At 42.5% G+C, this 21,565-nt stretch overlaps 2 protein-coding genes across 3 annotated transcripts in view; both read left to right on the top strand.

Annotated features, from left to right (window-relative positions):
- The window catches only part of ACTR2 (actin related protein 2), a 42,344-nt gene extending 34,319 nt beyond the window's left edge, over positions 1-8,025 (top strand). For both annotated transcript variants that reach the window (XM_073339472.1, XM_073339473.1), the window contains 5 exons: positions 15-151; positions 2,304-2,453; positions 2,795-2,940; positions 3,442-3,574; positions 4,927-8,025. In XM_073339472.1, coding sequence (XP_073195573.1) covers positions 15-151; positions 2,304-2,453; positions 2,795-2,940; positions 3,442-3,574; positions 4,927-5,097 — 737 coding nt within the window. In that variant the 3' untranslated portion in view covers positions 5,098-8,025. The remainder of the gene's footprint in view (positions 1-14; positions 152-2,303; positions 2,454-2,794; positions 2,941-3,441; positions 3,575-4,926) is intronic.
- A 3,880-nt stretch (positions 8,026-11,905) lies between these two features.
- LOC140908854 (uncharacterized) lies at positions 11,906-18,643 on the top strand. The gene is made up of 4 exons (XM_073336759.2): positions 11,906-12,178; positions 15,545-15,708; positions 16,995-17,515; positions 18,173-18,643. Exons 1-4 carry the CDS (start codon positions 11,906-11,908, stop codon positions 18,313-18,315), a joined length of 1,101 nt encoding a protein of 366 aa, XP_073192860.1. The 3' UTR covers positions 18,316-18,643.
- The last annotated feature ends 2,922 nt before the right edge of the window (positions 18,644-21,565 follow it).

Raw genomic sequence — 21,565 nt, 5'->3', positions numbered from 1 at the left:
CTGTTCTTACTTAGGCTTATTAACTGGTGTTGTTGTGGACTCTGGAGATGGTGTAACTCACATTTGCCCAGTCTATGAAGGTTTCTCTCTTCCTCATCTTACCAGACGACTAGACATTGCTGGGAGGGATATTACCAGATACCTCATCAAGGTAAGCTGAAAAAAAATTTCTTGGAGCTACAGTCCCTATCAGGCCGCTATGTGGCCACTATCCAAGTTCAAATCAGTTGAAGCTTAGAAAGTTGAAAGCTTGCTATTAGTGGAAAAATCTGTCCTCTTTCCTCTCAGTTGCAGGGGGAAATTGTTCTTGTATGCTTTTTTCGGGATGCTTTAAAGCAGGGTTCTGTACGTGGTATGGAATTTGCTGTGGGATCATTTCCTTACTGCAGAATGGTGCTTCAGAATCCATTGTAAAAACACATTTCTAGTCCTTATGGGTTGCAAGAAGAACCTTCCAACTACAAACAGTGTACATCAGGTCACTGATGGTACTAGTCTTTCCAAACAGCCTTAAACAGCTGCTCTGCAGTGTGTGAAGTGGCCCATTTATCTCAGTGCCGTGATACCTATGAAACCTAAGAGCAGTAATATTTAAATTGTCTGACTATTTCACTGCTCGTTATTTAGGCTGAAATTTCCAGCTGAAGTGGTTATTTCACAATTACAAACTGCATTCCAAAAGCCCCAGCCACCAGCCCACCCCTAAACACAAGCTCCTGTGATTATCTGGTATATATTAAAAATGGCAAATGTGGGGATGAGTTGAATTTAATATCAACATACACCACCAGGGCTACTGTACTCTTACATAAATGTTCATATTTCATTTGTTAAATCTCCCTTTTTAAAATTTAAATTCAGCTGCTTGCAGCATGCAGGGAATTTCCGTTTAAAACTGAGCCCAGAACTTTGCCCAATGGTGTTCTGGAAAGAGTGGATGGAGGGGCCTCAGCAGTTCGGATATTTTGCATTCTTGGACCTTGCTTCGCTGTGTGGATAGTGGATGGTGCTTCCTGTCCTCTGGCATTGGTCAGGCAGGGAAGGATCAATGAGAAACCAAAGATTTGGAGGACCCCCTCTGACAAGGTCCTCCTGGTCATTGCTTCCATTTCCAAAATACTGGGCTTGAGATGTGCTGCACCAAATTCTGCCTCATCTCCCTCCAAAAACATTCATACTAGACTGAGTTATACTCTAAGAGTCAGACTTCAAAAGGGAGCTGTCAGTAAGTGTGACTTGCGTAGCGATGAACCAGAAGGTATAAGTAGATACCTGCACGAGAGTCTAAGTTGGTAAGTAACTTACACTCCCTAATACATTATTTCTGAATTTGGTCCCACCTGATGTGGGGGAATTCCATTTGGAGAGGTTCCCATAGTGAGTTTCAGTTAATGGTTCCATTGACTGCATACCTGAAAGGATTTCACATATTCTGTTTGGTAAAACTGTTACTCAAGTTCATGACCTCTTTGACTGGCAATCAAAAACTAACGTAGCCTGGGATTTAGCCACTCAAATTGATGGAGAATACGTTCTGGGCTTGTGAATCTTCAGAGCTAGATTTCAGAGTGGTAGCCGTGTTAGTCTGTATCAGCAAAAACAACGTGGCATCTTAGAGACTAACAAATTTATTTGGGCACATTTGGCACCTTAGAGACTAACACATTTATTTTGGCATATGCCCAAATAAATTTTAGTCTCTAAGGTGCCACACGGACTTCTCGTTGTTTTTTCAGAGCTAGAGTAATTCTTTTAAAGATTTTCAAGTATGTGGGAAAATCTTTCCCAATATTCATATGGCAATGAGGAACGTATGCATTTTCTTCAGTAAAAGTGACTCTGTTCCAGTCAATAGAGTGGTCAAATTTAAAATCAATTGTATTGTTGCTACAACCTATAAAGACCTAAACGAAATCAGCCGGATTGAGAAATCACAATGAATCTCCAAATTTTGAAATGAAATCCCAAGAAAAAGAACAATCTGTTAGATCTTTCTTTCACTATTTCCTTTGTAAAGATCATAGTGAAAACTGTAGCGTGGAACGTATCTTCCGCTTTTCAGAGTTATACTGTCATTTTCACGCTGATCGAAATAAATGCAATTTGACTCTTCCCCTTATTTTCTTAAACTTGATTCTTGTCACATTTTTCATTTAATTTGTCTTTGGAGAAGTCTCCGTTTCTCCTGAGAAATACAAAAGAAGGGTAGCAATCAATTAAATGTACATTATACACGTAATCACAGATCATGAGAACTGAGCCACTCCAAGTTTATTGCTAACCCAACATTCTTTTGCCATCAGCTGCTCTTGCTGCGAGGATATGCCTTCAACCATTCTGCTGACTTTGAAACTGTTCGTATGATCAAGGAGAAGTTATGTTATGTGGGATACAACATTGTACAGGAGCAGAAACTGGCCTTAGAGACCACAGTACTAGTTGAGTCCTATACGGTGAGTGTATACGAGAGATGTATATCAATTTTGAAGTTGAAAACCTGTATGATGAAGACTCCCTTCCAGTATAAGTTAACACCATTTCAAGTAACAGATTCCTTGCCTTTGTAAATAGCTGCAAATTACGTTATAAAATGACTGCAAGACTTAGAACTTTCTTTCAACAATACTAAACAATGTTTTTTGTAATGGCTTGAAACTGAAGTAAGTTTTTGGAAAAATATTTTTTTCCTATTATGTACTGTTTCACAGTGAAAGATCCTGCTTTTTTGGTCTACTATGTATTAGTATCTAAGTAATATCAGAATAAGCTTTAATTTGTGCTTTCTATTCTATAGCTCCCTGATGGCAGGATTATCAAAGTTGGTGGAGAGCGGTTTGAGGCACCAGAAGCTCTGTTTCAGCCTCACTTAATCAATGTGGAGGGGGTTGGTGTTGCTGAACTGCTGTTTAATACCATCCAGGCTGCTGACATTGACACCAGGTAAGAGCAGGACATCTAGAAGGCTTTGGATCTTCTTCTCTAAAAAACTTCTATCAGGGCACAAGTGTGGACAAGGAAAAATCAATTCATCCACAAAACCGGACCCTTTATGGCAAAATAAATTTTCTAAATACAGGTGTAATGATGAGTGTGAGCAAGGTGTTTCCTTGTGAGGTTAGTATTCATGAGTTAACATAACCTCTCTTTGAAATGGGGTTTGTAGTGCTTAGAACTAAACAATAACAAACATACATGTAGGACATGCAGTGTTATTCCACTCCTAAAATCTCTGCTCTCCAAGGCATATTGCATGGAGAGTTTATCCTGAACAAGAGAATATGTAGCTATTTCAGAGTTCGTTGTAAAGGCGTCATGTCTGTTCAGTGACAGCTGTCTGCATTTCTTGGACTTTCACTTACCTGCACATTGGGGTTTCTGTATTCGTTGTACAGAGGAGAAACTGTTGCCACTAGAAAGAATGTTTTTTTTCTCCTCTATTAGGTCTGAATTCTATAAGCACATTGTATTGTCTGGAGGTTCCACTATGTACCCTGGGCTGCCCTCACGACTGGAACGTGAACTTAAACAGCTGTATCTGGAAGGGGTCCTGAAAGGAGATGTAGAAAAACTCTCTGTAAGTAGTGATTGATTAATTGCTTAATTTGTAGATAGATCAGATATCCTGAACTACCACTAGAGGGAGTGAGATGGTCAGCAATAGGATGTAAAAAGCAGTATGTGAAGTATTCACATCCTATCCTCTCTAACTGAAACATCAGTGTTTCAGAATGACCAATACAGGCTTTGAATAGCCATCCTGGTGACCTGTTTCAATACACTTGAAACAAGGCCACAGTACTAGGTTACTTCAGAAGGTTAAGCAGAGTTTCAATGTAAATATGTGCTGTTAAACTTTGGTGAGCAGTCCTGCACTCAGACCTAACTTGGCACCTTAAGAAATCCAGCGTTTGGATGCTTACCTGCCTCTTTATCCTTGAATTTTTATATTTAATACCACATTCCACAATTACTCTGTGTGGCTCAGTCTTTTCCTTCCCTTTAATTCATAGGTAATTGTAGTAGGCAGACGTACCACTCACGAGAATTGCAGAACTAAGATTGCATTGTGTTGCTGTCTGCCTTGTAGAAGGAAGGTTTGTCTTTAGAGAGGAAATGCTTTTTGGAATGAAGGGGGTTTGGGTTTGGTTTTTTTTTTTTTTAAGTCTTGAATTACATCCAAATTTTTTTCAAAATACCTTTTAACAAAATACATTTTAATAAAACATTTGCTCTCTAAATCCCCAAAGAGGACTCATTTGAAGAATGTTTTCTGGATCATAATTGGACTGAGCTAATCATATAGGTAGCCAGAATATTTAAACTATACTAATTAGTCACGAAAGCACAACATTCTTTTATCATTTTTAAATATTCCTAGTTTGGTGGCTTATATATTTAATAATCACACATTTAAAATGCAAAATAGTGCAGTCTGTGGGGTTCAATTGTCTGCTCTGTAAGGGAATATAGAATAGTTAAAGTAGAAACCCAGGTGTGGAATCCTTTCCATTCCTCCACCCACCTGAGACTTAGTATAACTCTAGTCATATAAACTGTACAATATTTTGTGAATTGATGAACTGGTAACTTCCCTGATAATCTTAGCTATCAAAGCTGAACATATAATTTAGAATGTGATTCTGACCCCTGGACTTCTCTATAGGTACACTCAAGATGCAGTTTTGGAGAACAAGTTAATTGTTTCTGATTTCCAATGCAAAGTAGCTATTTTATTGATGAATTAATTTTATTTTAGATTGCACAAACAGAAAGCTCGCATGCAGCGTGCCCTCTCCTAGCATTTCATTCACTTTTTTCCCACTAAACACAATTTCAGTTTCACTGTTATGGTAGAAAAGGGTGATTTTTTTTTTTTTTTTTGGGTCCCAGGAATCCAAACAATACCGTGTCCCTTTTCCTTCTTAGAAATTTAAGATCCGTATTGAAGATCCACCTCGTCGAAAGCACATGGTGTTTCTGGGTGGTGCAGTTCTAGCAGACATCATGAAAGACAAAGACAACTTCTGGATGACCCGACAAGAATACCAAGAAAAGGGAGTGCGTGTGCTGGAGAAGCTTGGTGTGACTGTTCGATAAACTCCTGACCTTGTTCCCATCACATGTCTAAAGCTTTTATTCCTTCATTGCCAATCTTTGAACTCATTCAGCTACATGACATGGAAAGGCCTGTCTGTGCCCTTTGACCCAAAGGTCAGGTTTTGTTCTGGCTTCTTGGGGTAGCTTTTGTTAAATGTTTGTTAATATGGCTAAATTTGACCACTTCCCTGCAAACAAAACAGAGCAAGAGCAGCCTGTCTACTGCATTGTTCCTTCTCAGGAAGGCAATTCTGGTAGGCTTTTTTCTTCTGGGTTTATTACTGTAGTTCTGCTGGCTTTTTTTTCTCTAGCTCACTGGGGGTGGTGTGCCTTTCTTAGCATAAGAAAACCTGTCGGCAGCAACTTTTACCCTCACGTTATTGTGGTGTTTACCTTTGCATCTTTGGCCGCCATCTCCATTGGCATTTTTTACCACAGTTAGGAATTCTGATTAAAACCAGTTAGGAACTGGTTTAACCAGCCCAAATGGCTTTCCACACGGTTCCAACATAGGTTGACTCCAAATGTACTGGACACTTAAACTGCCTTCTAACACAGTTTATCTGCAACTGTTTGACAGAATTCCTAAACAAAATGACACAGTCAATGGGGCTTTTCATGGTGCGTTTCTTCAGAATGGCCATCTAAGCAGTTATTGCCACAAACCAATACATATCAGAAACCTCCAGTATGCTGACAAATTTAAATTCTTAGCCTTATACTTTCTTGATGTTATATAGCTTCACTGCTAGGGGACACTGGGGGTCAACTTCTATTTAGAAATACTTTTCTTTTTATAGTTAAATTTTGGTACCATGATGTGTCTATGTAATAGAGAGCAAGAGCTGGTATATTATCAATTCCATTTCATTGGGTTTGAGGCTTTGGCTAAGAAGTTTTAGAGCAGCTGGGTCTGGAGTCTAAATCTTAATCTATTGAAAAATAACATTTTTAAAAATACTTGTAATAATTCTAATTAGATACAATAAAATACCCCAACAAACTGAGTTGTAAAAGCTTGTTGTAAGCGCTTTTGTGTACATCAGAAGCGCTTCTATTAAAATTTGCAAGTACTGAATCCTGTGCCAAGTAGTTATTGTAAATGAATCTTTCATCTTAACTGACCAGTGTTTGTTTAAATAAAGCAAGCAGATATTTATAACAACCACTGGCAGTAGGTTATGAAGAATGACCTATATTTGTTGCAGTTAAATATAACATTGACATGTGAGACTTGTTGCTAGTTGGTAAATATCCACAATTCACTCTGTCTAGTCTTGATTTTTGATACTTATGGGGAAGGAAGTAAAACCAGCGTTGGGAATGTTGTTTCCAAAAACCACATTAAAAGCTGAGATTCATTGAAAAATAGATGTTACTGGTAATAAGATGTCTGATAATTTTTTTTAATCTAGTTGCCAGCATGATTTTCTTGTTGACAGGAAATACAGGTAATATCCTCTGAGTAAAATCTGCTGCCTGGCTGCAAAGTGTAGCAAAAATTGCTCACGTATGCATTTCCATCCAACTGTTCATGGTGTCACTTCACCATTCATTGAAAATATCCAATTATATCATGTCTGACCTAATTTTTCCAAAACCTTACTACTACATTTAACAACAGCAGAGCCAAGATCTGTTGTGGGAGTAGGGACAGACTTTCCAAGTTTGGTGTGCATGACATTGCATTCATTCGTGTATATGCTAAGACCTGACAATTACACACATCTCTCTTTGAACATTTAGTCCTCATCGAACACTGCAATATGTAAAACTTGCTTTGATTCCAGAAACTTTTTTTTTCGTTCCTAAATTGATAGAGAGAGACCTTCCTTTTGGCTGAAAGCATAACCATGTCTACGTGTCTTTCATACTAAAACAGTCACTGAAGGACTGTTAATAGTGACCATTTAATTACAGAAGAGTAGTTTTTTGCAGCTGTGATTACCCTTAACTTGAACAATATGAATTTATAGGCATGCCGGTCATGCCTCAATGCATGCACTTACAATGGTTACTAGATTTTGGGGATATGGTTGTAAGGGGTACTCTGAACTCCTGTAAGTTTAATACCGGATATGCTTTAGAAATGCCGTTCAGCCGTCAACAGTAGAAGACTTGCTTTTAGAACAAATAGCCGTTGTGGCTTCTCACATGGTGCATGTCTCTTCGTTCTCAGTGTGTCCAAAAGCCATGGAAGTAAACCAAAGAATGACATTTTTAGAATAACAGTGTGCCATTTGAACATTCAAATTTAATGACTGACCCTGCACAACCCTTTGCTCAAGTTCTCATACTGGCCTCAGGTAGGTGTGTCTGTGTAAGTAAGGATTGCAAGATCAGACCCTTAGGCTTGAGTACTTCACAGCACCATGAGCAACAGATGTCGCTCAGTTTTGCAGTAACTGGAGTTTCTATGGAGACTCTGTATTTATATTAAACCCGAGCATTTAAAATTATTGCTATCCTGGGTTTGAGAGAGCGCATTTAGACATGATCAAAATGGCATGTTTGTGTGTTGAATGGGTGTTCTTGTGCTCAGTGCAGTTCCCTCTCGTGTGTGTGATTTCCCACTTCAGAACTTCTGTGTTGCTGTGAAAGCAATCTGGTTTTAACTTTTTAAAAACCAAATACCAAGTTAAATTTACAATTTAACGTTAACGGGAGTCTAAGCATAAACACAGGATGCCTCAGCAATTGTAAGAGTTCTCGTGAACAACCTATTTTTAAACGTACCTGCTTTGAAAACACAATGTGTTTTAGGATGTTAATCTGTGTAGCTATTAACATGAATGGCTTTTTTTATACTGTTCTGAGCAATGTTAAAACACGGTGACGTTTGAGACTATGACTGGAAAGAGAAACATCCACTGAAACAAATTGACAGGTCTTTTCAATTTAAAAAATAAAATCAGATTTTTCAAAGTAGCTCATGTTTGCTGTGTCTCCTTTGGGAAGTCACAATTCTGTTGTTTATTATATTTTCTCCTTTAATCAGCCACTTAAATTGGAATGTTATGGACGGCTAACTAGAGAATCTGAGAAATCAACATAACAAGCTCCCTATTGATCACTGGCGCATTTAGAAATGCACCAGCACCCCTTGCTGGATCTAGGATTAAATACCTATGTAGAGGAGAAATACATCAATGAGAGAAAATCTTGTCAAGACTCTTAATCTCAGTTCAGAATTCAGGCTGGCAAGTGCTATGATTTTCCGGGCTAGGTACTATGATTGGGTCTCCGATCCTGTGAAGTGCTAAGAGCTCTCAGCTCCATTGACTTTAGAATACACTGGACAGTACTGGCCCAGTGACCAAGAAAAGCCTTCAAAAGTAATACTTTTTTCAATATGAAAACAACACTTGGCATTAAGTGGCAGGGTGCTAAATACTCTTCCTGTCTTAATCGATAAAGTGAAGAATTGCCCTAGTTGAAAGGGGATAGGTAGATATGTTTTAAAAGCTGCACTTAATATGAAGCAGCTTTGTATAGCACAGTGTTCGTGTCTTTTTAGCATTGGGCCCTGTCTACCCCACAAATTTCAGTGGGTTTGGTAACTGGTTAGTGACACGATTGGTTTTAACCATGGCTTGGTCCACGCACACTAAAGCTAATACTAGATAAAGTGTGTCAGCTAATTGTTTCACACTGGCCATCAGCATTGGGTGGAGCACACAATTTTTTTCTTGTACCCCTTTTGGCATATAGAATACTGCCCCTGATTGAACCAAGTTTGGCCAGTTTCGCAGGGCACTGCCATGTCTGTATATCTGCTGGGCACTCTGCCCCCTGTTGAGCAACTTGGGGTAATTGCCCAGGTTTACCTAGGATGAACTAAAACACCATTAGGCACCATGGTAGATGTAGATACATGTGGTTGTATTGTGACAAATGCTGCTGTGAACACAACTGTCTTTTTTCAGAGTAGCAGCCGTGTTAGTCTGTATCCGCAAAAAGAAAAGGAGGACTTGTGGCACCTTAGAGACTAACCAATTTATTAGAGCATAAGCTTTCAGCTGTAGCTCACGAAAGCTTATGCTCAAATAAATTTGTTAGTCTCTAAGGTGCCACAAGTCCTCCTTTTCTTCTTACAATTGTCTTTGTAGTTGGGTCAGGTGAGTTTTGTGCTGTGTGCAAATGCTTGTAGCTAGGACCTTAATGGAGGAAGGGAAAAAAATTCTAATCTCCCATCACCATACAGAATGTTCTCAGTAACCATTTTCCAGGTTTCTTTTCTTTAATGTGACTGTTTCTGCCCATGACACTGGATTGTGATAAAAGCACGTCTTCCTTGTGTTTACAGCCCTTTCCATACTGCTCTGTTGTGGCAACGTATGCCAAGCAGTTTGAACACTACAGAGAATCAACCTTAAATTATGCTCATTTGCCTGTGTTCTGGCAAACATGAAAATTGCATGAAAATTTTTCAAATTGTCTTTGATGTTACTCTGTAGCCACCGTTAAAAAATGTATACTGAGTAATTGTTTTGTCCAAGTCCACCTATTGAGAGTGAAATGGGTGACTAAGAATGTTTTCACTGGCAGCTCACCTTGTGCTGGTTTCTGGAGCAAAGTCATCCTGTAGTGGGGAAATGTCAGCATTCGAGGCCCAGCAGGCCTGAGGAAAACAGATGCGACTCCCAACTTGTACTTCTTCCTTATGCCAGGAATTTTGCTGGTCTTCAGAAGACCATGCACAAGCAAAGAAGGCAGGACAAAACTGTGATGCAGACAGTAGTACGTAGCTCTGCATGTTATGAGTTACATTCTCAAAACATTTCTACCAAAATACCATCCGTGGGCATAACCCACCTTCCCAATACCTGTGTTTACATCTCTTCTCCAAAGCAGGACTGCCAAGACTACTAATCGTAGGCAAAGGATACATGTTTTAAAACGGGTCTTTGACAGTTGTAGAAATGCTCCCTGAACTTAGCTGTCTCTATCCTGAGCCTTTGACTAGGTTGGGCAGGAAGGGAATTTTAGGGAAAGAGGAAACTTTTGGCTCAGCCGGTCTATTTTTTCCTCCCTTCAGAGAAATTAGACATAAACATGAGAAGGTTAAGCTAGAATAGGAACTAAGCTTCCTTAGGAGGAGACAGAGCTAGGAATCTTTTAATGGAACTTGGCTCTGACTCATCTTGCCAACCCAACTGGTGCATCCCAGCTACAAAACTGGGAAGGGAAATGGAGCCCTGGCCTTTTGCCCAGGCTACCTGTGCCCCCAAATGCAGGAATGTTTGAAAACTTATCAATTGCCAGCAGCAAGGAGAGTTGAACCCAACCCCTGGGGAGAGGTGGGTCCACCCCCCTGTAAAGCTGTCCCCAGTGCACCCTTTCCCCCAGCCGATTTCTTTATTTGCCCTGAAACTTAGATGTTTCAGGGATCCTTCTGCACCAATTTTCTCTAATCTGCCCAACCTAGAGAGAAACAAAGCATTTTAAATCTCTTCAGGCATTTTTTAATTGGTACTTGCTGACATCAAAGCAGAGCTTACAGCACACGTTTCATGTGCGCCAGGCACACGCTGACTTTCTAAAAGCAGTGACACTCATGCGGGGGTGTCCAGTCCAAATTTGCACCTTTGCTGCACTTCCCTTTCCCGTACCACCCATCCCTTGCACCCCTGCTGCCACCTTTCTTGGCCCCAGCAGAAAAGTTGAGGTGGGAGGGTTCTAAAGACTTGAAAGGCAGGATCTGGAGAACTGTCCAGCCTCCTCGTGGTGTCTGTCACACCTACCTCCAGCCACAAAATGCTAAAGGAAAGAGTTGTCCCCTGTTTGGGAGCTGTGCACCACCTCGGCACTAGTCAGTGTCCCTTTGTAACAGCTTAGGGTTTTCTTCTGGTTTGGATCATTGAGCCGTCTTTTAACATGCATCTTCAATAAACAACATGGCAACTCAAGTAAAAGCTGGGTGGATTTGCTAATTCTCATAATGCTGTAGGTTTCTCCCAGTAGGAAAGACTAGCTGTAAATAGGATGTTAGAACTTTAAATGTTATCACTGTAACTAGAATTTCTAAAACATGGTCAGCCTTAGAGGCTAAATGGCAAATGAATCCAAGTAGCATGCAGGACCAAACTATTGTGTAATTTAATAGATAATTACCTAATTACACAAGTGCTTAAAACACAGGTGGGTGACCAAGTGAACATTCTATTCATACTATTCATTCTTGGCTAAGATCTGGTGTAGCATCATTGAGCTGCACTTGGAAGGTATAACACCTAGACTTTGGCAGGATGTGGTGTGGGTGACCCATCAGGTATTTTTCTCTGTCTCAGTACTGAGGATGTATTAGTTTGATTATTCACATGATCACTAGCATGATTTGTAAAAGATGATTCCTGTTTGCTTACACTAGAATAAGGATGACCTAGCCTGTGAGTAAGCTTGGGTCTCCCTTGTGACAAGATACAATGCAAACTGAAAATACTGTGACTAACCGCACAGAGGAAGTGCCCAGAGTGGGGCACCACCTAACCATGAGTTTGAGTCTCTTCTTCTGTTTGTGTTTGAAAGGCAGCAATTAGAAAGAACAATCTATGGTGACAGATGCAGGAATCGTTGGGGAAATCTATAGTCTGTGTTGTTGGGGAGGTCAAACTAGCTGATCATAATGGTTCTGTTTACCTTAGAATCTGTTCACTGGACAGGTTAGATTGTTAAATGAGCGACTGGGATTATTCCCAGATGGGTGGGATTATTCCTCACCCATTCATCTGTTTACTCAGAGGGAATTTAATTTTGAAAGGAATAATTTTAGGGCTCATGTTCCTCTGATATTACAATGCTGTACGACATGAAAATGGAAGGTGTAAATACAGTGCCTTTCCCCACCACTGTGCATTCTTTACGCTCCTCCCACGCTGTTCTGCGGGTGTCACGTAAGAACAATCGTACAAATGGAAACAGCAAACGGGCACCTTTGGATTTGAGACAAGAGCCCTGCAAGCACCTCCACCAATCTCCAGCAGAAACATTAAGAACAAAAAGTTGGACTCCTCAAAGATCCTGCTATGCGCTTCAGCGACGTCTCCTTTATGTTGTATCTAAATGGCTTTCCCATGTGCAGGTAGAGATTTGCTGCAAGATTTGCATTTTTGAAGGCGGGCTGCTAACTTAGGGAACAGAATTCATTCTATTCTTGGAAGTTTTTGTTAGGTAGTGAAGTCAGAAGGGAGTGACCCTCCCCCCATTTTAGTACAGTTGTTGCTTGTCAAGAATATGCATGGTCTGTTTTCTTCAGCCTCTTGGCTTGTCTGATAAAATGATTAGCTGTTAGACAGGCAGAGGGAAAAGATCACATCTGCATCAGACAGGAAGACTGGGACAGTAGAAAGGGGGGGAAAATCCCTTCTTGAATCACAGCTGCCCCCCATGCATAGTAATAGAGCTTGCCAAGAATATTCACATTGATTTAGGGAGAAAAGCTGAGGAAAGCATTTAAACCCCAGCTAGCTTGGACCAGTGACAAACTCTCTCAGAGACTATTCCCACTTAGGCCAAAAGAAGGTTTTTCAAGCCATGTTCCTTCCTCCTCTCCTCCGCTATATATATATATATACACACACACACACTATGGAGTACATGACAAAAGTGCATTTGCAAAGCAGCTTTAAGAACTGAGCAATAGCTGAAGGTAGAAACACTTATTCTACCTTGATGACATTACCATTGTTACTTGATCTTGTGATTAAAAACAAGCAAGGCAAATAAGCCTTGACTAATTTAAGGCAATGGAAGACTTGGCATGCACTTTGGATCACGTCATTTCACTAATTTTGTCTCTATTTATGTATTGTCTGCAATCAGAGCAGGGTTGTTGGGGTTTTTTTCCAAATGTGTTAATCCAAAACTATTTGCTAAATAACTTCTGAGAATCATTGGTCCGTAGCTTGTTCATGGGCAGTTAGTTGAGTATTTTTTATTTGCAGCATTGTTGCCATGTTGGTTCCAGAATATGACAGAGACAAGGTGGGCGAGGTAATATTGTTTATTGGACCAGCTTCTGTTGGTGAAAAAGAGAATCTTTTGAGTTTCACCGAGCTCTTCAGGTCTGATTACCTTTCTCAGACCTGAAAAAGAGCTCTGTGGAGCTGGAAAGCTTGTCTCTCTCTCCAGCAGAAGTTGGTATCAGCCTGAGCTGAGAGGGTGGGATAAGATGTACACAGCTTGTGACAGGGAAAAACAAGATGCTGCCACTGTGGTCTGATGATTAGAACAGAGACCCAGGATTCAGGATGTCTGAGTCCCACTGGCAGTTCTGCTGCTGACTCATTGTGTGCCCGTGGCCATGTCACTTAATGCATCTGCACTCAGTTTAAAAGGGAGATAGTGGTCCTTCTCTGTCCCACCAAATAGTTGTGAGAATTAACTAATTGCTTGGGTCTGATCCAACTCTTGGAATCAATGAGAGCTGGACAGACCCTTATGGATGGTTGGGTGCATGGAGCTAGCAGTATAAAACTGTCAGTTTGGGGTGGGTTTTTTTGCTGGTGGTGGTGGGTTTTTTTTTTTAAACATACGTTATAGATAAAAGTCATCCCCTAAGGCCAGTTTAATGCAATGAGTGTGGCTACACTATAGTATCTTCAGGGCAAATGCATAGATTCTGGGCATCCTTTAAGGCAATGTCTCCATACCAAGGGGTAAGCCCTCTCCCCTGTGCAAAGCCTGGATAAATGGTGTCTGTGTTCAGGAGGCTGCGAAGAGAGAATCTCTTCTTCCACATACACAGGGTGCTGTGCAGACACTAATTCAGCCTCAAGAGCCTCCAGGCTTGCTGGTGAGGTTGGTCAGAGGATCTACAGCTCTGCCCCAAAAAGATAGTGTAGATGTATGAGCTGTGCCCCAAAAAGCAACCTCCTTCTTTGAGATCCTGTTCACAAGGCTTCATCACAGGGTGCTGAGTACTTGCAGGAGCTTGAGTTACCTTCCCTCTCCCAGTACACCCAGTACTTTCTGCCACCACTCAAAGTGGGAGGGGAACAGGGTTTTGTCCATGGCATTTATTACTTACTTTCAAAGTATGCCCCTAAAACTGGGAGGATGGGAAACCAAAGGGTGAGGGGCATCCTGCCAGCAGTTATACAGGCGAGTAAAGTTACTCATGAGAGGTGTCCCCCCAAAGCCAATGGAGATGCTCACATATGTTAACTGGTTGCAGGCTCAGGTCCTAAAGCAGCTCACAGTTCCATTTTTCAGGGATCAGTCATGCTATTTTAACCTAAAAAGTGTCCGCTCCTGCCCGAGGCTGCCTTCTGGAGCACTCCAGCATCTTTGCTCCATCTGAACAACTGAAAATCCCTGTCTTCTAATGCTTTTTCCAGAGTTGTTGGGTTATTTATTTGGGGCAGTGGGGGAGGCGGGTGGTGGTAAATGAAGTACAAACGAAAATGTTTCTGTGTATGCATTCATGGCAACAGAGCCACACAGAGACATAACCTAATGGAAGGCCCATCTGTTGAAAAAATATTGTATGTAATGAGAATTGCTGCATTTTTTGTAAAACGTAATGGGACAGATAGGCAGCAGCTGTGGGTTACTCGAGGAGCAGCTAATTCAGCAAGCTGAATTTAAAGATATTTCCCAGATCTCTAAAACAATGAATAGCAGTGTTGTTTAAGATTACCATTACGGCTTACATCCTCCTTGGACTGGAAGCCTTGGGAGGAAGCCTTTATCTATGCTTCTGGGGCAGAAGTACATGATTAGTGGCTAGCCTATCATAAGAAGCCCCAGGGGAGCAAAGAGGACTGGACGTGAAGGAAGGAAGGAAATTGTGTTGGATAAACAAAAAAGAGCCTCAGGAAAGCATTTGAGATGGGCAAGACTTTGTAAAAAGTCAAATGCTCAAGGGACTTATTTGAGTCCTAGCTAATATTTAAACCTTTTTAAAAAGGAATAAAAAGCTTAAGTAGATGAGGCTTGAGCTAAAACTGAATTAATAACATAGCAGGTTCATGTTTCTGTATATTTAGTTATGTTCTAAGCCAACATATTAATAGTTTTAAATATAAATAGCAAGTTTGAGAGCACATGTGTCCATTTGACTTTAATTTCCCAGGGCTGAATTTGAATTAAATGAACAAACAAGAAGTGACAATACAAACCACTTGTACTTTGAGTTGAATGATTAATATTAATTATTTGGTTGATGGTGGCACTTACAGGCCCCCGCTGAGCTCAGGACCCTGCTGTGGTAGGTACTATATAAAGATACAGAGGAGACAGTCCCGTCCTCTGAAAGGAACATCTACACTTCAGTCTGGATGTGTAAATTCCAGCCCAAGGAGACATAGCCGGGCTCACTCGCATCAAGTCAGCGCACTAAAAACAGTGTGTGTCCACAGCAGCATGAGAGGCTAGCCGCCCCAAGTACATTCCCTTCAGAGACCCTAGGGGTGTACTTGTCTGCTCCCATTGTTCTTATTTTTAGCGTGCTCACTCAATTGGAGCTGACACAAGTATGTCTGCTCAAGCTGGAATTTACAGCTCCAGTGTAGATATACCAACAGTCTACACAGATGAGAGATACAAAGGGCGGAGAGGAAATAGAGGTGACAGGACTTGCCCAAAGGTCATGCAGTGGCAGATCCAAAAGTATAACTCAGGTTTACCAACTGCCAGTGCAGTGGCCTTGTTACTAGACCACATGGTCTCTAATTACAATGATAACTGGATTAAAAAGTACCTATGAATGGAAAAGTGGGACTGGAAATCAGACAGACTCATTCTATAGCTATTCCTCTGCTTTTATTTTACAGGGGGGGACACAAATCCGGAACTACTCACCCCTGTACTGAAACAATTCACCATATGCTCCCTCTATCACCAAGGAAAAGGTGCTGGTTCAAATGCAAATTTGCCCTCCAAAAACCCCAACATGTAATTTTCAAGGGAGAAGACATTTACAGGACAAATATTACACCATCATCAAGTTATCCCACCATCAAGTTTGCCAAGAGCTAATAATCAAAAGGGTACGTTGCAGTTTTAAGTCATCTTTATGCAGCTGTTCTTGTCAGGGGGATAGGGGACTGGCTAGTGTTGTGTCTAAATTTGTTGCAGGTTTCATACATGTAAACAAAAGAGGTTGGATAGACAATCTGGGGCCTCCTTAAATTAGCTCCAGGGAGATCTGTCAAATGTAACTCAATGTTTAAAAAACAAAAACAAAAGAAAGCGGCTATCCAAGCTAAAAGTGTGTTCAATGATTTTCAGTTTATTGGCAATTAAGCACAGATTTGAAAGCAACATTATTGCACATGCTGAATTACAACTGTAAAAATGGATCACATTTGTTTTATTGTGTTTGATTCCCAGGCTATGATGTTACAGTTTTCTATTACTGTGCAGTTCCGATAACTGAAAGATTTAATTGCCTGTAAAACCACTCGCTTGCTACACAGACAGTAGCATTTACATAAAAAACAAACAAGGAAAATCCCTCTTTAGGGGCAAAATCTGTTCTCAGTGTCACCAGAGTACAGCAGAAATAACTGCACTGAAGTCAAAGTTACTGTGGATTTACTGTGTACCACGTGACAATTTGATCCTTTTGCAAACTTGAGCACTGTGTTACAAACCTGGCTTTAGAAAGAAATGACAACTGCACCAGCATTTGTGGGGGGTGGGCGAGAGATTTGTCCAGTAACATTGTATTTGCAAATTGACACAAACTGCATGACCATGCACAGAGAGGGATCAATCATATTCCCACTCAAATGAGTGTTAAAACACCCATTGACTGACATGATGCAGGATCAGGCCCCAAAGGGCATAATGAAGGAGCTCAACTTGAAAAGGCAGAAAGGCTCTTTTGTGACCAGAGCCCTTGCTTTCTTTTCCATATATGTTCTGTAAAATATATACATCTACTATAAAAGTCACAGCAAACGCTCTCCCACTTGGACCACTGCGGGGCTGCTGGATCTGCTCAGTATATGGGGAGAAGACGCTGTGCAGTCCCAGCTGTACTTGAGCCATAGGAATTTTGATACCTATGGGCACATTTCTCGAGGCTTGTGTGAAAAAGGCTATGATCAGGACACAGTGCAGTGCAGAGCAAAGATAAAGGAGCTGAGGCAGGCGTACCATAAGGCAAACCATTGCTCTGGTGCTTCACCTAAGACCTGCCAGTTCTATAAGGAGCTGGATGCGATCTTTGGTAGTGACCCCACCACCAAGAGCACTGTAGATATTTTGGCAGGTCTGGAGGCAGTGGAAAGAGGACCCAACCTGGAGAAAGTAGTCATTGACGAAGAGGTGGAGTTAGACAACCATATGGAGCTCCTGGTGAGGTCGCCTGGTGGGGCAGGCAGCCAGGAACTGTTCACCACTCCGGAGCTGTCTAGCAACTCTCAGCAGTTGCTCTCCAGTGAGCAAGAAGCGGGAGAGGAGACACCTGGTAAGTGGCTGTGGTTTGTGTAGTGCAGAGGTGGGTTCAGGGTATAGAAATGTATAAGGCTGGCTGTGAGCTGGACATTTCCCTGGGTAGCTAATCAGTATAGCAGAACAGGGTGTTGATGCATGCTGAGATCTCCCAGGACTCCTCCAGAGAGATCTCCAGGAAACTTTCCTAAAGATACTCAGTAATCCTCTGCTGAAGGTTCCTTGGCAGAGCTGCTTTGTTCCTTCCCCATTGTAGGAAACTTTCCTGTGCCATTCGGCAATCACTTGTGCAGGGACCAAAGTGGCACACAGGTGACCAGCATAGGGAGCAGGGCGGAAGCCACAAGTGTAGTAGATGTACCCTCGCCTCCCTGCTTACCCTCAGCAGTGAGAGGTCTGCTACAATGAACCCCGCCTATGGACAAGTGTGGGAGAATTTTATTTTTTCCCTAGGCGGCTTGCAGAATGCTCTTCCCCCCCCCATGTAGAGCACACTCCCCCCCCCCCCAGCCAACACTCACCATGCTTTGGTGTTTGTAGACATGTGTGCTTGCCAAGGGTGAGTGAGAAAGTGACTGTTATGTTGCAAAAGGTGTATTTAACTGAAATGTTTCAATGCTGTGAGTGAATTTAACAATCATGCTTCTGTGCATTGTTCCTTGTGCTTTGGCAGATGTGGCCTTCAGGAACACCCCTACATATACACCAGCCGAGTGTCTCCGCCAGATAAGAAAGTGCCCAAGACCCAGCAAAGAAGACATGTTCCGGGCCATACTGCACTGCTCCAATGCAGAGAAAAGGGAACGTAAGGCATAGAGGGAAGCTGAAAGGCAGGACAGAAAAGAAGATCAGGAGTTTGTTAAGGACACTACTGAGCAGGTGATTAAAGTCATGGAGGAGCAAACGCAGATGCTGAAGTCCTTAATAATTCTGCAGACTAAGCAGGTACGGGCGTGCCTGCCCGCCCCTGCAGCACATTCAGAACCCTTCTCCATGCCCCCCCTCCCCTGAAACTCCGCCCGCACAGTCCTTTCCACTTTCCGGGACGTCTTCGCTTCCCCTTCACTCCACCCCCTGGGACAACTTTCAGAATGATAGCTGGACCTACACAGAGCTCTAAAAGCCTGCCCTCCCCTGGCACCTCCTTTCCGTGTGTGTGGGGGGGGCGGGGGGGGGGGCAGCTGTTCTTGTGCAATAAAAGCAAAGTTTTTGAAGGGTAACATCTTGATTTGTTTCCTACGAATTGAGACAGCAGGCACTGCCAATACAGACACAGGCGGTTTAATCCTGTGCTTGCTGGAATGTAAGGCTCCAAAATGTCACCATTGCTTCCTAGGACCACTACATGTAATGTAACATGGCAGCACCAATCACAGGGATATACATTGCTGGTTTTCATTTTCCAAGTGTTGCTTCAAAGCCTCCCTGATTCGACGTGCCCCACTCTGGGCCCCTCTGACAGCCCTGGTAGCTGGCTGCTCAAAATCAGCAGCCAAGCAGTCTGCCTCAACACTCCACCCCTGAGCAAGCTTTTTACCCTTAGCTTCACAAAGATTATGCAATGTACAACAAGCAGCTATGACTATGGGAATATTATCCTCATTGAGGTCTAGCCTGCCATAAAGGCATCACCAGCGCATCTGCCAAAGGCACATTCCACTGTCATCCACCACCTACTCAGCCTGGTTTTGAACTGCTCCTTACTGCTGTCCAGGTTTCCCGCGTAAGGTTTCATGAGCCACGGCTGTAAGGGGTATACTGGGTCTCCCAAGATCACTATAGGCAGTTCAGCATCCCCCACTGTAATCTTCTGGTCTGGAAAGAAAATCCCCGCTTGTAGCTTTCTATACAGGCTGGTGATCCTGAAGATATGTGCGTCATGTACCTTCCCAGACCGCCCTGTGTTGTCGTCAGTGAAACGCCCATGGTGATCCACAAGTGCCTACAACACCATAGAGAAGTACCACTTCCTATTGACGTACTCCATTGCAAGGTGGTCTGGTGTCAAAATTGGAAAAAATGTGTGCCATCTATCGCCCCTCCACAGTTCAGGAAACCCATTTCTGCAAAGCCATCCACTATTTCATGCACATTTCCCAGAATCATGATCCTTCATAGCAGGATGCGATTAATTGCCCTGCACACTTGCATTAATGTAGCCCCAACAGTTGACTTCCCGACTCCAAACTGATTTGCAACCGACTGGTAGCAGGGTGGAGTTGCCAGCTTCCACACAGCAATTGCCACACGCTTCTCTACCCCTGGGACAACTCTCATTCCGGTGTCCTTGCGCCGCAGGGCTGGGGCGAGCTCCGCGCACAGTTCCAGGAAGGTGGCTTTCTGCATCCGAAAGTTCTATAGCCACTGTTCGTCATCCCAGACCTGCATGACGATGTGATCCCACCGTTCGGTGCTTGTTTCCTGAGCCCAAAAGCAATGGTCCACCATCTGCAGCTGCTCTGTGAATGCCAAAAGCACTACAAAGTTGCTCCTATCCATATCCTACAGCATGTCAGGCAAGCGGGAGTCATCTTCAGTTAGGAACTTCACGATTAACTGCACTGCCATCTGTGATGTCTTCATGACAGTTATCAGAGCACAGGAGAGCAGTGCGGGATCCATCCCTTCTCACAAAGATGCCGGGGTGCACAGCAAAGAAGGGCTGTTGAAAAATGCCGCAAAAGAAAGCCAGAAGCCCATGGAATGCTGGGACAGAAAGCAATGCATCATGGGACATTGAGCCCAATCCCAAGATGCGCCACAATCTGCTCTGCCTTTCCACAAGACTTAGCAGCAGAAGGTGTCAAGCTGGACTGTGGGATAGGTACCCACAGTGCACTGCTCACACTGTCAATGTTAGTGCCCCCACTGAGGATGCGCTCTGCTGATAGAGGGAGTGAGTGTGAACATGCAATACCCGTTTTTATTATAGTGCTTTTTGAGTGTCAACATAACTTTTGTCAACAAAACTCTGTAGTGTAGACAAGGCCGGTTACATATACAAGGCCTTGGTATTGCTGGGTGTGAATGGGCCTTGCAGTCAATTAGAGCTCTATGCAGCACAGTCTTCTTCGTATAAGTCACAGCTTGCATTGCACAAGGCAAGAGGCAGGGGTGAAAACCTGGCCTTACTAGAGCTAATGGGAGTTTTGCCATCAACTTCTCTGGGGCCAGGATTTCCCCCCCACAGGTCTTTGTGTAGGGTGCAGTCACATTTTGCTTTTAAGTGTACAAGACCTTAGGGAAAAATGCTGAGTTTGCCCTTAATAACGTAAGACACTTCTTTTGCACTCGGCAGGGGTTTTATTTTCCCTGAGCAGTATATAATTAATCAAATTATGCCCAAACCATACAAGAAATATTCCAGATGGCACCACAGCATGTAAAAGAGGCCCAGAGTACAACCAGTCTGGGAATATTTCTACAGAGAACTAGCAAAAGGTACAAATTACTTCGTGGGATGACCATTTGTGAAGTGTGTGCTAGGACTGATGACATCTGCAAGAGTAGGGAAAACAGAGTAGAGTGGCTAGTCATTAGAGCAGGAAAATGGAAGGCAGGGCTGACGGGTATGCCTTCGACTGGGCATGTTCCTTCATTTATTTGTGCCTCAGGTTATCTAGCTATAAACTAGGTGTCATTGTTCAAAAATATTGTGAGGCTTTGTCAGAGTCAGAAAAAAGGCAGAACAGAGTCAGCAGTGGCAAAATAATGAAATTAATAGGCAGCAGGCTTAAAGCAAACACAAGAAAGTATGTCTTCACACACACAGTCAACCTGTGGAACTCATTGCCAGGGGAAGTTGAAAAGGCCAAGAGTAAAAACTGGGTTCAAAAATAATTAGATAAGATGATGGAGGATAGGTCCATCAATGACTATTAGCCAAGAGGTCAGGGATCCAACCCCATGCTGTGTGTGTCTCTTAGCCTTGGACTGTCTGAAGTTGGGACTAGACAAGAGGGGATGGATCATTTGACAATTGCCCTGTTCTGTCCATCCCCTCTGAAGCATATGGCACCATCCCCTGTTGGAAGACAAGATACTGGGTGAGATGGACCACTGATCT

The sequence above is a fragment of the Lepidochelys kempii genome, chromosome 3 (assembly GCF_965140285.1).
Source record: "Lepidochelys kempii isolate rLepKem1 chromosome 3, rLepKem1.hap1, whole genome shotgun sequence".
NCBI classification, from domain to species: domain Eukaryota; kingdom Metazoa; phylum Chordata; order Testudines; family Cheloniidae; genus Lepidochelys; species Lepidochelys kempii.
Note: the sequence above shows the minus strand (reverse complement) of the source record. Positions and strands in the feature narration are given on the sequence as shown.